Raw genomic sequence first — 13,573 nt, 5'->3', positions numbered from 1 at the left:
GGTTTCTGTTTTGAGCCGAAATTTCGATCAAAATTGGCTCTAATTAAGTTTTGGTAGAATTTGAGGTTAGCACTTAGGAGTAGACCATAGTAATTAGATTTTAATTTCGTAATGTTCTAATTTTATACAGCGAGGTACAACACTTATAGAGACACGCCATGGGTCCTGAGTTTTAGGCCAGACTCTTCCGTTATCCGAACATCCAGGGTGCTAGACATTTAAGCATCGTATGTCATAATAGCTTTGTATTTGCCGTGTTTAGAAGATATTAAGCAGATAACGTAGGGGAGGATTCTTGACTAGCGCACCCTAATCTGTTACAGAGGGTTCTATACCAATATAAAACTCAATATTTATTCCCAATTCTAAAACTTCAGGATTTTACAAAATGTCGATTAGAACAAGTATATATGCTATTAATGCTTTAAAAAGGACTTCACAATTTAACTGTGCCAGAAAAATTGAAAATTCAAGATGTTTCCATTCTAAACCATTAACACTTGCAATGTGGGGAGAAAAATTTAATCAGTTCAAACCACAAGTTGAAGCAGAGGATAGCAATGATCGGGCGTTGCGGGAATTAGATGTTACTTTACTAAAGCCCCACCCTGAGTGGAGAAATTCTGCTGCGGGACCAATTTGGCCAAAAGATTATCATAAACTGTTATGGGAGAAATGGGAGAAAAATTTACATTTTAAACAAGATAAAGTGGAACAGGATAAAGATTGGGAAAATTATTGTGAAGAAAATGGGTTTTCTCCGCAAGAGTATCTAGAAACTGCAGGTGTGTGAATTGTGATTACTTAGAGGTATTTGTGGGCATGTGTTGTATCCGCCACCATGAAAGTGGGTCGTGGGTGGTAAAGTATCTGTGTTTACGTGGTTTGTGAGATCAAGATCCAGACTGTAGGATATGGGAGATCCGAGGTCTAGGCGAGCAAGACGTAGACTGGACCATTGAAGTGTATGAATACATCTGTGTGTGTCTGGTGTATATTTACAAAAAGTTTATATTAGCTTTAAATACCTTGCACATTCCATTTACCTGGAACAAAATGTAACCAAGCTCTTCCTACACTATATATTAAAAATACATTTTCCAGATTTCCGAACCCTGTATGGGGAAAGGCTGATTTGGGAAAATTATGTTCGAAACTTCAAGGGAGGCGTTCAACCACAACAAACCAGGAGTAATTGCTTTGTAAGTAAAACATTAAGATTTGTTTGTATTTACACAAAGTTTGATTATATTTTATATGTGGAAGATTGTGAAACGCAAATTTTTATTGTTCTTACTTATATTCATACGGTATTTTTTTTCTAAAAAGACTGTAAAACACAAATGGTAAAAATTGATTGGCAAATGCTACCAAACTTTACTGTTTTTATAAGTTTTTTTTCCGCAAATTGTAGTGGCATTAATGTGCTACAGAGTACAGACTTTAACTATGTCTTGGCAAAGTCATGTTTTTTTATTGATAAATAACTAAACTTGGCCCATTGCCTCAACACCCAATTCAAAAATTCAAAATATTTGCCTAACTTTATACTGCATATATCCGTTGTAATATCCATGTTTTATTTGCTTGTTTTATTCCAGAGAAAAGGCGAAATGTCAACTGGTTCCCCGTGCCCACTATGCAGAGATGAAAAGATAATGGTTACCTACAATGTAAGTTTTGTTGTAACTGTTTGTGTGAAATTACCAGCATATTAGAAACATATTATTCGTATTGTTGTACATGTACCTCCAGTGCCGTGGCATAGTGGTTAGTGCGCCTGCCTGTAACCCAAGGCTTAAATGGTTCAAGGCTTGATGCTGCTACCATTGTGGTTGTATGTGTCCCAAGACACTTAACGGCAATTTCTCCAACTAATAGGCTGTCTAAATTATCAGCCATACAGAAAACAATCACCCACAAAGTTACATACATGGTAACTTGTAATCTGACATTAGGTGTATGAAACAGAACGTGTTGTACAGTCACATTTATTTAATTTATGTCAAGAATATCAACAATATATGTTTACCATCCTATTATCACTACCAACCATGCATATTTACATGTATATATATTATATATTTATACCACCCCAGAACCTCCCACTTTTGCACCACTTCATTGACAAACAAACCGGCCAACTTTACTCCAACTTACGAACAGGGGCGTGCAGGTTTAAACATAGGAGGCTGGTCAAGGCATTCAGCATGGCCAAAGATTTTGGTAAATATATTTGCGCTGTTTTAAAGTTAAGTTTATTAATATTGTCCCAAAATTTCATCAATGTGGGGTATAGTGGAAACAATTTTTTTTTAGAAAAATGGTTTTAGTTTTAAATCAAAATGTAAAAAATGAAGACAGTTGTTTTCTATTGACAGATTGGCTGTAATATTGTATTGAAACTGAACAGAAATATTTTCATGTTTTTTTAACGTTCTCCCTATTGTCCCAAACATTTTATCTGTTTATATATTAAGACTTTATCAGTGTACATTGTTAAAATACAGTTACACTCATAGTTGTCAAACATAGGAAACCTCATTGATTAATGTGGTGAATGCAATATACTTTGGCTCTGCTTGTTTGTATAGACACCTAACAGCAGGGTAAAATCTGGGGTGACATTGTTAAAATACAGTTACACTCATAGTTGTCAAACATAGGAACCTCATTGATTAATGTGGTGAATGTAATATACTTTGGCTCTGCTTGTTTGTATAGACACCTAACAACAGGGTAAAATCTGGGGTGACATTGTTAAAATACAGTTACACTCATAGTTGTCAAACATAGGGAACCTCATTGATTAATGTGGTGAATGCAATATACTTTGGCTCTGCTTGTTTGTATAGACACCTAACAACAGGGTAAAATCTGGGGTGACATTGTTAAAATACAGTTACACTCATAGTTGTCAAACATAGGGAACCTCATTGATTAATGTGGTGAATGCAATATACTTTGGCTCTGCTTGTTTGTATAGACACCTAACAACAGGGTAAAATCTGGGGTGACATTGTTAAAATGCAGTTACACTCATAGTCGTCAAACATAGGGAACCTCATTGATTAATGTGGTGAATGCAATATACTTTGGCTCTGCTTGTTTGTATAGACACCTAACAGCAGGGTAAAATCTGGGGTGACATTGTTAAAATACAGTTACACTCATAGTTGTCAAACATAGGGAACCTCATTGATTAATGTGGTGAACGTAATATTTGCATAGCCCCCCAAATGTAAAATTTGTTTAAGCTTCAACTAGGGTGCTTTAACATATGATATCACCCCTGTTTTAAAAATTGCACCCAAAGCATTGCTTTATGCTAACTTTGTAACTTGTTAGCACCATAGTCCGTATATATTTTTCTGCTTAGTCGCAGTTTATTCATAAAACTTTGCTATGCGATTTCTATGAGCGACATGAAACAACTTATGTTTGTATACGGACTCTGGTTAGCACACATGGAATGTCCTACTAATTAAAAAAAAATTAAACGCAGGTTACCTGGCAGCTGAAGCTGAATTTGTGAAATACGACTTAACAGATCACCGCGTCAACTATTCAGCATTATGAGACCAATGCAACAATTGCATGTGAGATGTTGTTTTATTTTCAATACAAGTAGCCACCAATGGGTAAAATTATTGCACATTTTGCTTCAGATTGTTGCAAGGATATTTTATTGCAAAAAAGCTATTTTGTGTTATCAATACACATAACTGTGTGACTAAAAATTAATTGAATGTAACTCAACCCAGAGGTTAGAGGTTTGATGCTGTCGAAATTGTGGGCATGTTTTCTTGGTACAATAGGTGTATGAAACTTAGTGGTTGATTGTTTTTATGTATGGCTGACAAATTGGAACTCATTAGTGACCACTGGGTTGGAGCAATTGCCGTTAAGTGTCTTGCCCAAGGACACATACGCCCACAATGGTAGTAACATTTAGTGTTGAGCATATGATAGACATACAGGGTGTTAGGTCATTAGGTGTAAGCTCCACCCTATGCTACTCAAATTCTGGCAACTTATTCATAAAAACAAGTCTGGTCTCTGGTGTATTGAACTTAAAATTTCAAAGTTTTCTGGTGTTTTTAATCATGATGTAACGTAATAGCACGAACTAATATGAAGAGAAGATTACATAGTTTACATTGAACATCAAATGATTCAGTGATTATTGCAATATAGAGGTATAGTAGCATAGGCGTCAAACCTGGGGTGGCAGGGTGGGCAGGCCAACCCTGAATTTCTACACTGCATTAATCAGTAAACATTACAACCAATAAGTTAGATTTGTTTCACAGGATTGTGTGTCTATCCCTGCCTACCCTGCTTTTTATAAAGTTTGGCACCTATGTATATATATATGTGAGGGTAATTTTTTAAAAAAATCAACAAAAAATCAAAACATTTTTGGGGGGAAAATTTGAAGAAACTATAACGTTCGTAAAAAATGGAAAATAACATTTTTTTCCTGAAAAAAATTGGCTTCAATTGTAATTTCTATTTTTACTTCATTGATTTATTGATTTTGTTTGCTTTGTCTATTATAGTAGGGATACCAATATGCATAGGGTAGTTCTGTAGAAGCTTCATATTGTGGCTAAAGTCATTGATTAGCAATTGTTCGCGTAATAATCTGCATTGTGAGGTAGAAGGTTGGGTTATGATGTCATAATGTAATATTTGTCGTAATATTGCAGGAGTTCTGTAGCTTGTATGATTTACTACATTTGTATGGTTGTATTTTTATCTATATGGGTGGGGTCCTTGACGACCTAGGATTTAGGTCAAATATGACCCATTACCCTAATGCCCAGATTATATATATAAGTAAAAGTAACTACGTTCTAGGAATGCAACTTATTTATCCTCACATGATGGGGCAACGACAGTTAGTATAACACGGGTGTTCTGTTTCATACACCTTGTGCCAACTTAGGAGTTACCAGATATGTAACTTTGTGGGTGATTGTTTGGACAACCCATTAGTAGATCCTGAGTAAAATATATATATGATGTTTACTTACACAATCATAGCACAACACACAGCTGTAAGCAAAGTAAACCTTCGTTCATCGGAGAACAAAACGTCCCATATATGAATTACATCGGGGAGGTTGAATTCTTGGGATAACAGTAGAGTTAACCACCTGTGGTAATGTATGGGGTTAGGTAATAGTTATATATGGGCTTAACATGGGTATGTAGGTACTGGGTACACATTCTACATGGGTGAGGTCCTGCAGCATGGCAAGCCAATGTGGGGTTAGGTTTTTGTAATAATCGTAATTTTCAAGTATTATTTTTTAGGCAAAGCCATGTGATTTTGATGTATGCCTGACAGTTTAGACAACCCATTACTGAACGCTGGGTTGGGGCTTTATCTGTGTGTGGTTAGGTCTTTGTGGTTATCATATGTGGTTGTAATTTAAAGTAGTGTATTTGTTGTTATTCTATTCTATATGAATGAGCGTTTTTTGGTGAGACCTCCATGGGACCTGGGATTTAGACCAGAGTTGGTCTATTACCCCCCAACACCCAAGTTGCTGCAACCCATGAGTGACCACTGGGACGCAGCAATGTCTGTTAAATGTCATGCTCAACCCCAAGGACACATATAACCAACAAGCCATTAGTATGGAGTATCCCAGGAGCTATTGAACGCATGTATATCAGATTGACGCTGATAATGTTAATGGGTACTTTGTTTGCGTTCACATTGCTGGACAATGACATACACCAACATAGTAAGAGGCAGCGCATGCTTGGTTCAGTTAAGTTCAGTTATTTATGATTCTGTTTAAGGTAACTGTTGTTGTATGATGGTAATTGCTGTTGTCTCGGTTGGTTTAAAAATGGCAGTTGTATGTTTGTATGGACTATAATGTTTGTATTAAAAACAACCAGAAAATCCATGTTTATTCAGCTAAGTTTAATTATTATTGCTGTAAAATAAGAGAAGAACCGGCAGTAATTATGTAATAGACCCACAGGCATATATAATACATGTATGGTTTGCAAACGAACCTGAATAGAAAGAACTGAGGTTTGATTCCTTGTTTTTCAAGTAACAGCCAAACTTGTGGGTCTGTTTCACGTAGAAGACATAATGCTTTGTTCATAGAACCCTCTGTGTGTAAACAATATGCTTTATGATGTCATAGGAATAATGTTGGTTTAATTCTTAACAAAATCTTGAATTGACTTTTTAAAATACGTTTATGTTCAAGTTTGGCACCCATGCCCTAATATATTATAAGTTGTAATATTCGTTTTAATTGTGATGTAATAAATGCTAGGTTTGGGGTAAGATGAGACATATTTTCATTCTCTTATCTGGCTCCATTTAGTAAAAAACAAAGAATATAACCCCACCACAGTACCATAATGATAATATATATTATCCGGAAACAAAAGGGACAATTATTATAACGTACAACAAATTTGCACGAGTAGACGTTTTGGGTAATGGGCCAATTGTGGTCTAAATCCCAGGTTTTTAAAAAGGACACACACCCAAAATCGTAGCAGTGTCTTGAGCTGTAAACTCTACAACTGTACTGGGGTGATAAATCTAATGTTATAGAACAACTTAGCGATAATGGTCATTGTTAAAACACAATGTTGAATACCCTTGGTGTCTATAAATATAAATACCACATAGAATAGTAGCCAGCAATGTTAAAATACCCACAAACATAACGTACCAATACCAGATGCTGAAGTATCGAGCGACTTAATAAAGTTATCGCGGATCTCAGCCATGAGGTTTGTGAAGCAGAAGAACGTGTCCGCTTCTGCATGCTCTGTGGGTGGGGGGGTTATATAGAGGGTTAATATTGGGCAACAACTGTTTTGGTATCTCGTATCTGCTCTGTTGTGGGGTTTATAAGGGTAATATATGGGATGGGGAGAAATATGGTAAGGGGCTGATATAAGCCTTGAAATTCAGTTTTATAGATATATAGCAGAAGAGGGTAATATAGTTCTTTTCGAGAAGCTTGAAGCTAAAACTGTGACAAATCGTAATGGGCCAACAAAAATCTAATTTCTAGAAATTTTGTGAAAAAATCCGGTTAAAATGGCAAATACCTCTCCAATCCATGTTAGGGTCCGACGCAAGTGTATAATACAGCGGCCCTATGATCTCATTCATCCCTTGTACATATGATGTCCCTGGGTTTAGTTTGGAATAAATAAACAGAATCCTTTCCACCACCTCCCAATGCGCTTCTTGTCCTGCCTCCATTAGGACCTGGTATTCGTGAGATGCTTGTTTTCTACTGCTGATTAGCTGTGGGGGGAATGCATGGTTTATATAGGGAGAAAAAAGATTGAATAAATGTAACTTTTTTAACTTATGCTTGTTTAGTATTTACACATTGGTGTTATTTCCCTATTCTGCATGGGAGAGGTTCTTGCACCTAGGAATTTAGGCCACTTTGGGCCCATTACCCAGACCCTGGATTATCTGTATAAATAAGCCAGACTTTTTTCAACATATGCTTCCATTCACATTAATGCAAATTATACATAATAGTAACAACTCACGTTGCTAATCCCCAGTCTTTTCCTTGTAAGACTTTGTGAATTGAGAGCCGTCCTTTCAACGCGTTTCCGCAATGTTTCAACTTTGCTTTCAGTGGATGTGAGATCCTCACATGGATACTTGGTTGCGTTCTGTTTAAGGTTGTATTGTCATTTGTTCGGCAGCGACAGTCGTTATAACGCATATATGAAACGAGTATTTTGTAAAAACGCAGTGTGTGTGTTATCACGTTTAACCACGCATAAACAACAGTCGTTATAACGTGGGTGTTCTGTTTCGTACACCTCATGCCCGGTTTCAAGAAATGTTGTGGGTGATTGTTTTTTGTATGGTTGACATTCTGACAATTTTGACTTTAAGCCATGGGTTTCTGTTTAGTGAAATTATATTGTCACCTGTTTATCCATGTGTTGACAGACAATGGCAGTATTATCACACAAGTGTTCTGTTTCCTTGTGCAGATGTTTACACAGAACTATACTGTTACTCATATAGTGGGGTGGGGGAAGATGGGACACTTTTAGCACAAAATTTATAAATATTCTGGTCGTGTTTTAAACAATTACCAACGGTCTATGAAAGTCGCAAGGACAAGGTTTTATAATTCATTGAATGTTCTTTGCTTACTACCAAAATGTACGAGAAAATAGAATGAAAAGGTGTCCCATCTTCCCCCAACCTACTGCATATTGTTTAATGTTTAAAACAAATGATTAAAAAAATTAGTGTTTTTAAACAATCTTGCCAAAACGCGGACGAAATGTGGGGAATATAACACTTTTTTATACGAGATGAGACATTAAGTAATTATTAATTATTCAGATTATGCCTGGTAGCAGAAGTAACAGAATTAGCCTGTTTTGATATTTACCTGGAAAAATGATATATCCGGGCACAATCTTCTGACATCTTTATCAATTTGTAGAAGTAGCTCATTATCCTTAAAGTACGAGTTCCATTCGCTTTTGGGGTTTGGGTTCAATGGCTGCCATGAAATATTTAAAGCTTTGAACAATTGCCAAGATTTATCTATTATTCAGTTTCACTCTTGTAAGAATTCCATCATACAAGGCCTTATTTAAGTCAGTGTTTTGTTGTATTCATACACCTCATGCTCACTGTCAAGCTATAACATGGGACACCAGACACACATGGTGTATTCATACACCTCATGCTCACTGTTGAGTTATAACATGGGTGTCTTCTTATACACCAGACACACATGGTGTATTCATACACCTCATGCTCACTGTCAAATTATAACATGGGTGTCTTCTTATACACCAGACACACATGGTGTATTCATACACCTCATGCTCACTGTCAAGCTATAACATGGGACACCAGACACACATGGTGTATTCATACACCTCATGCTCACTGTTGAGTTATAACATGGGTGTCTTCTTATACACCAGACACACATGGTGTATTCATACACCTCATGCTCACTGTCAAATTATAACATGGGTGTCTTCTTATACACCAGACACACATGGTGTATTCATACACCTCATGCTCACTGTCGAGGTATAACATGGGTGTCTTCTTATACACCAGACACACATGGTGTATTCATACACCTCATGCTTGTTGTCAAAATATGCTGACTGACATGATCTTCAAATGATGACTCAGCATTCCCAGTGTTAAATCTTTTAAGGCCGGGCTCAACAATTATCTCCTGAACAAACTGATTGTATTCCGATCTCTGACGTGTCAGTTCTTGCTGCCATAGAGATCTCCTGGAATGCAAAGGTTACAATTATCGAGTATAGACTCAATATGCTGTGGCAGATGTTTTAAGTCCACTCAGTCTTTTTCATGGATTGAATGTATGGAACTTTTTTATCCTTGCACAGCGGGGCAAATGACAATCATTGTAACATGGGCGTTCTGTTTTATACACCTTGTGTCCGCTTACGAGAAAAAAATACAAAAGAACTTCTATATATGCATAATCAGTTGTTACTTATCACAAAAACCCCACAAACAATAAGTCACACAAACAAGAAGAAACAATACATTACTTTGTTGGAAGGCAATACAGTAACAACCTCCAACAAACAGCTCGTATTCCACAAGTTTCAACAACTCCTGTAAAAAAGTAAGTTAAAAATGTTGTCATTGTATAATTACTATAATACCTAATGTTGGCTGATATTTATTTAGCTTCATTACTCTCATATACCATATAGTCACTGTGTTAGTTTGGTTAGATCTATATACTTTTTGCCAAGGGATGCAGCTGGCGTTTTTAAACCAATAGGTTTTCATTTTGTACGGGTTTTATTTTAATCTTCATTGCTGAAACTGAAGAGTTACTCAGATATTTATTTGTTAAAAATTGTACATAGAAATATGAAAACACAGCAAACATATATTGTACACTGGTCAAACCTCTTGAACACAATTTCCTTATTTGTTTCAAGTTAATTTCTGGAGCTGCAATCGCTTCAAGAAATAATGTTTCCCTGGTATTAAAACAAGGTTAAACAATAAAATACGGCTTTAATTAATGGGTAAACTAAGAACACAACTTTATATTAGGCATAAATGTGCTTTAACCTAATAGTTGGACTTTTAATTACATCTGTTCAAATAAACGTATAACCTAAAACAGTTTAGGTAAAATGGCAGTATGAATTCGGTTTTTTACATTTTATTATTAGTTTCAGTATTGAATTAGTTAGGATAAGAAACTTTTGAAGTCCATGTAACAACAGATATTATAAATACCTGTCATTTTGCTTTGATCTTGACATTTTGAAACTAAATATCCTAAACTTTGGCACAGAACTAATTTTAAAACCCTATAACTGCAAAACGAAAGTCTTTATATGGTTTACGCTGTTCTATACGTCTTGAGTCATGAGTTTACAAATTAGAATCACAAATTGCTTTCATTATTATGACCTACTTCACGTCTTAACACTTCCTTTTCGGTAATTCCCCGTTATTGTGTGACGTTAAATTTCTTAAGTTTTGACCAAAAACTAAATACTTACTGAACCATTATATGAAATAATGATGTTTTTTGTTTAAAATGTTGCAATAAGTTATATAAGGTCTTATCGTCGTATTTTTTACGTATAAAAACTTTAGTTCCCAGATAATATTTGTTTAAAATAGATGTTTGTGTCAAATTTGTAAACAACGTTACGGTTGATTGGGTTACCAATGGCGTCTTTTGTTGCTAGGGCGCGAAATTTGATTTATTAAGTATCAAAGGAGTTTAATTAGATAAAAAGGGTTAGTAGTGTAAAAATAAGTTCATATAATATAGTTTTCAAACAATTATGTTGTTTAATTCTATAAAACTAACGATTAGGAGGTAAATTAAACTTTTAACTTTGCTTTCTTTTTTCATTAAATGCTAGCCGCCAGCGTAACAAATATTTACGTCAAAGTTTATAATTCTAAATTTAAATAATCCTTAAATATTGACATTTATTTTTATGATTTTGTTTGTAAATTATATTTGTATGACTACTGATTTAAATATACTATTAACAAATAATAAGAAAAGCAGCGACACCCTTAAAGGTGTCAATTAATTAATTTATTGATCTTTGGCGTCAAAACAATTTGCATGATAACAACTTAGCAACAAAAAGAAAGGTGTTAAATTTATATCACCGTTTTAACACCTTGTTCTTTTTGTCCCCAGAAAAAATCTCTGAAGATTAGTGTTGTCGCCAAATTTGCCGAAAGGACTGATGGAAAAAAGAAAACAGCTGATAATGTGTTTGTTTGTTTTTTTTCTTAACAAAAAAAGTTGTTTATGTTTGTTTTTTGTTAGATTTAAGCTTAAAACAAGGTGTATATAGTATATAGTCTTATAGCAACGTAGACTTTAGACAACGTATAAGACAAAGCTATTAATACGTAGACAGTAAAAGTTTGATTTTTTTATTTAATTTATTAAAAGAGACAAAAATACAATATTTTTTTCCGTTTACCTTTGCGTATTTATCACTAAGATGTCTTGTATACGTAGTAACTAATATAGATGTAAAGTTTAAACCCGGATATGTAATTAATAATTTATGTGGCAAGTTACGTTACTATATATTAATACAAATCAATAATTATACGATCTAGTTATTTTCTCCCTATTTAATCCTTTTTATGCGTAATTAATACGTGATTAGGAAACATTATAACGCAATTGTAATAGTTTATATAGAAACATACATGTTACAGATTCCTAATATATATATATATATATATATATATATGTGTTAATACTAGTAACTCCTAAATTTTAATAAAGTTAACCAATCCAGTGTGTGCAGTTAATATTCGGACATGTAACAAACATAGCTATTCTACAAATGTCTTATTAATAGACATATTAAGTTATAAATGCATGATAAAGCCAGGTGACCCAGTGTGTAGTACTGAATGAATAATATTTTGGTGTATAACCACCAACCCCTATAACCACTAACCCCCTAACCATCAACACCTAACCATCAACCACTAGATTCCTCACTAGTGCCAATATTTTATAAAGTAACTTAATATTCTGTTATGTAACAAATATAATATTACAGATGTCTAATAAACATAGTAAGTTTATAAATGCATTATAAAGTTAGGTAACAATCATCACTGTGACATCATGAATGGCTCATGGATTGAACCTCAAGTTAGTTGTGAATTAGAAAGTTTGAACAACGCAAGCGAAGTAATCAACCAACTAGAGAATGAAATAAGCGTAAGTTATGGCAAGTTATGTTTAATGAGTTGTATTTAAAGTTCTATTTACATATTTTTATCTATATTTATTTATTTTTTGGTAGAAGTTATATTTGAAGGTAAAACAAAATGAAATAGAGTTATATTATACTTAACAATTATATTTATGAATATATTTATTCGTTTGTTTTTTTGTAAGTAATATATATTTAAAGGTGTAACATTAAAATACCTATTTAAAACTTTATTCTTATTGTTAGCCTGTTAGAAAACAAGAGAAATGATTTTGTTTAATTTCCAGGAAAAGCGAAATAACTATCGCACAGCACTGTCAGAATCCACTCGTAAATTGAATCGATTGTCGTCAAAACTGGGTGATAGTGTGGCTAAAGCAAGACCTTATTATGAGAAGAAGAGGCTAGCTAAAGAGGTTGGTGTTTTTGTGGCAGAGTCAGAGTTATAACATGAGTGTATTTGGTTCATATAACTTATACACTTGTGGTATAACATTATGTCCATTTAGGAGTTATATTGTTATTATTTTACTTTACCTCTACCCCCTACCAAGACCAAGCAGAACGGCAGTTAGTGTAAATATGCTCTGCTGTAACACACACTTGCAGTATGTTAGATATATTACCTCTAAATTCACTTTATCCCTCCCAGGCCCAAGCAGAATGTCAGTTAGCCGCTGTACGATACGAGCGTGCAGTTAGCATGCACACAGCAGCCAGGGAAATGGTAGCGGTAGCTGAGCAAGGAATGATCAAAGATTCAAACCAACTGGATACTGCATGGCCGGAGATGTTGAACCATGCAACATTAAAGGTGGGACATGCTGCACTTATATATGTATAGGTATTGCTGTGGGTAGTATATATATAATATTGGGTTTTGTGTAATAGGTATTAATATTAAACATTAATTTTGAGTGTATGTAAATGAATCAGTCAGTCACACCTGTTACAATATGACATCATAAACACCATTATGAGCAGGTGAATGACTCAGAGGTTGAACGAATAAGTAGTGAGCATGAACACCAGGAGAAAGCTGAATCTTTCAAAGTAGCAACCATGGGTGTCAGGAAGTTAGAAAAGAAATTAAAGTCAAGTATTGCAAAGTCACGGCCCTACTTTGAACTGAAGCAAGATACACAGAAGCAATTAGAGGTAAAAGGCTTGTGTGTGGTGTTATGGGTATAATATGGGTGGCTTTTGATAATATGTGTGGCTTTTGATAACATGTGTGGCTTTTGATAATATGGGTGGCTTTTGATATGTGTGTAAACAGAGGACTTTGGATTTA

At 34.7% G+C, this 13,573-nt stretch overlaps 3 protein-coding genes across 4 annotated transcripts in view; 2 read left to right on the top strand and 1 right to left on the bottom strand.

Moving 5' to 3' along the window:
- Positions 1-381: 381 nt before the first annotated feature.
- On the top strand, positions 382-11,290 carry LOC100183210 (28S ribosomal protein S18b, mitochondrial-like). 2 transcript variants are annotated; one of them, XM_026837808.1, is made up of 6 exons: positions 382-785; positions 1,105-1,202; positions 1,602-1,673; positions 2,100-2,226; positions 3,506-3,599; positions 11,232-11,290. In XM_026837808.1, exons 1-5 carry the CDS (start codon positions 389-391, stop codon positions 3,577-3,579), a joined length of 768 nt encoding a protein of 255 aa, XP_026693609.1. In that variant the 5' UTR covers positions 382-388; the 3' UTR covers positions 3,580-3,599; positions 11,232-11,290. The 2 variants fall into 2 exon arrangements, with proteins under 2 accessions (XP_026693609.1, XP_002129978.1); XM_002129942.5 differs by lacking the exon at positions 11,232-11,290 and having other exon boundaries at positions 3,506-3,740.
- Positions 4,052-10,404, bottom strand: LOC100180156 (TBC1 domain family member 13). Its single transcript, XM_002129894.4, has 11 exons — positions 10,301-10,404; positions 9,962-10,035; positions 9,592-9,658; positions 9,177-9,306; positions 8,433-8,546; positions 7,564-7,692; positions 7,105-7,306; positions 6,720-6,818; positions 6,040-6,142; positions 5,040-5,162; positions 4,052-4,648 (listed from the first exon to the last, which is right to left on the bottom strand). The coding sequence occupies exons 1-11, from the start codon at positions 10,324-10,326 to the stop codon at positions 4,519-4,521; spliced, it is 1,197 nt and encodes a 398-aa protein (XP_002129930.1). The 5' UTR covers positions 10,327-10,404; the 3' UTR covers positions 4,052-4,518.
- Positions 11,291-11,907: 617 nt separating the features above from the next.
- Positions 11,908-13,573, top strand: part of LOC100185573 (SH3 domain-binding protein 5-like) — a gene marked incomplete in the record, with an annotated part of 4,586 nt that continues 2,920 nt past the window's right edge. Inside the window, 4 exon segments of the mRNA XM_002123950.5 lie at positions 11,908-12,284; positions 12,567-12,695; positions 12,932-13,093; positions 13,264-13,437. Of these exon segments, the coding sequence (XP_002123986.3) occupies positions 12,189-12,284; positions 12,567-12,695; positions 12,932-13,093; positions 13,264-13,437 (561 nt within the window).

Source organism: Ciona intestinalis, unplaced genomic scaffold (genome assembly GCF_000224145.3).
Source record: "Ciona intestinalis unplaced genomic scaffold, KH HT000019.2, whole genome shotgun sequence".
Taxonomy (NCBI): Eukaryota; Metazoa; Chordata; class Ascidiacea; order Phlebobranchia; family Cionidae; genus Ciona; species Ciona intestinalis.
This window is presented reverse-complemented; position numbering and strand designations above follow the sequence as displayed.

Bases quoted from the DNA above. Each gene is read 5' to 3' on its own strand.
- LOC100180156 (XM_002129894.4), bottom strand. From the start codon at position 10,326: ATGTCAAGATCAAAGCAAAATGACAG. The intron at 7,693-8,432 runs GTAAATATCAAA...AACCTTAAACAG, and splicing joins CGGATATATCATTTTTCCAG to AACGCAACCAAGTATCCATG. The intron at 4,649-5,039 runs GTAAGTAAACAT...CTCACAATGCAG, and splicing joins GTGTGTTGTGCTATGATTGT to ATTATTACGCGAACAATTGC.
- LOC100183210 (XM_026837808.1), top strand. From the start codon at position 389: ATGTCGATTAGAACAAGTATATATGCTATTAATGCTTTAAAAAGGACT. The intron at 786-1,104 runs GTGTGTGAATTG...TACATTTTCCAG, and splicing joins AGAGTATCTAGAAACTGCAG to ATTTCCGAACCCTGTATGGG. The intron at 1,674-2,099 runs GTAAGTTTTGTT...ATACCACCCCAG, and splicing joins AGATAATGGTTACCTACAAT to AACCTCCCACTTTTGCACCA.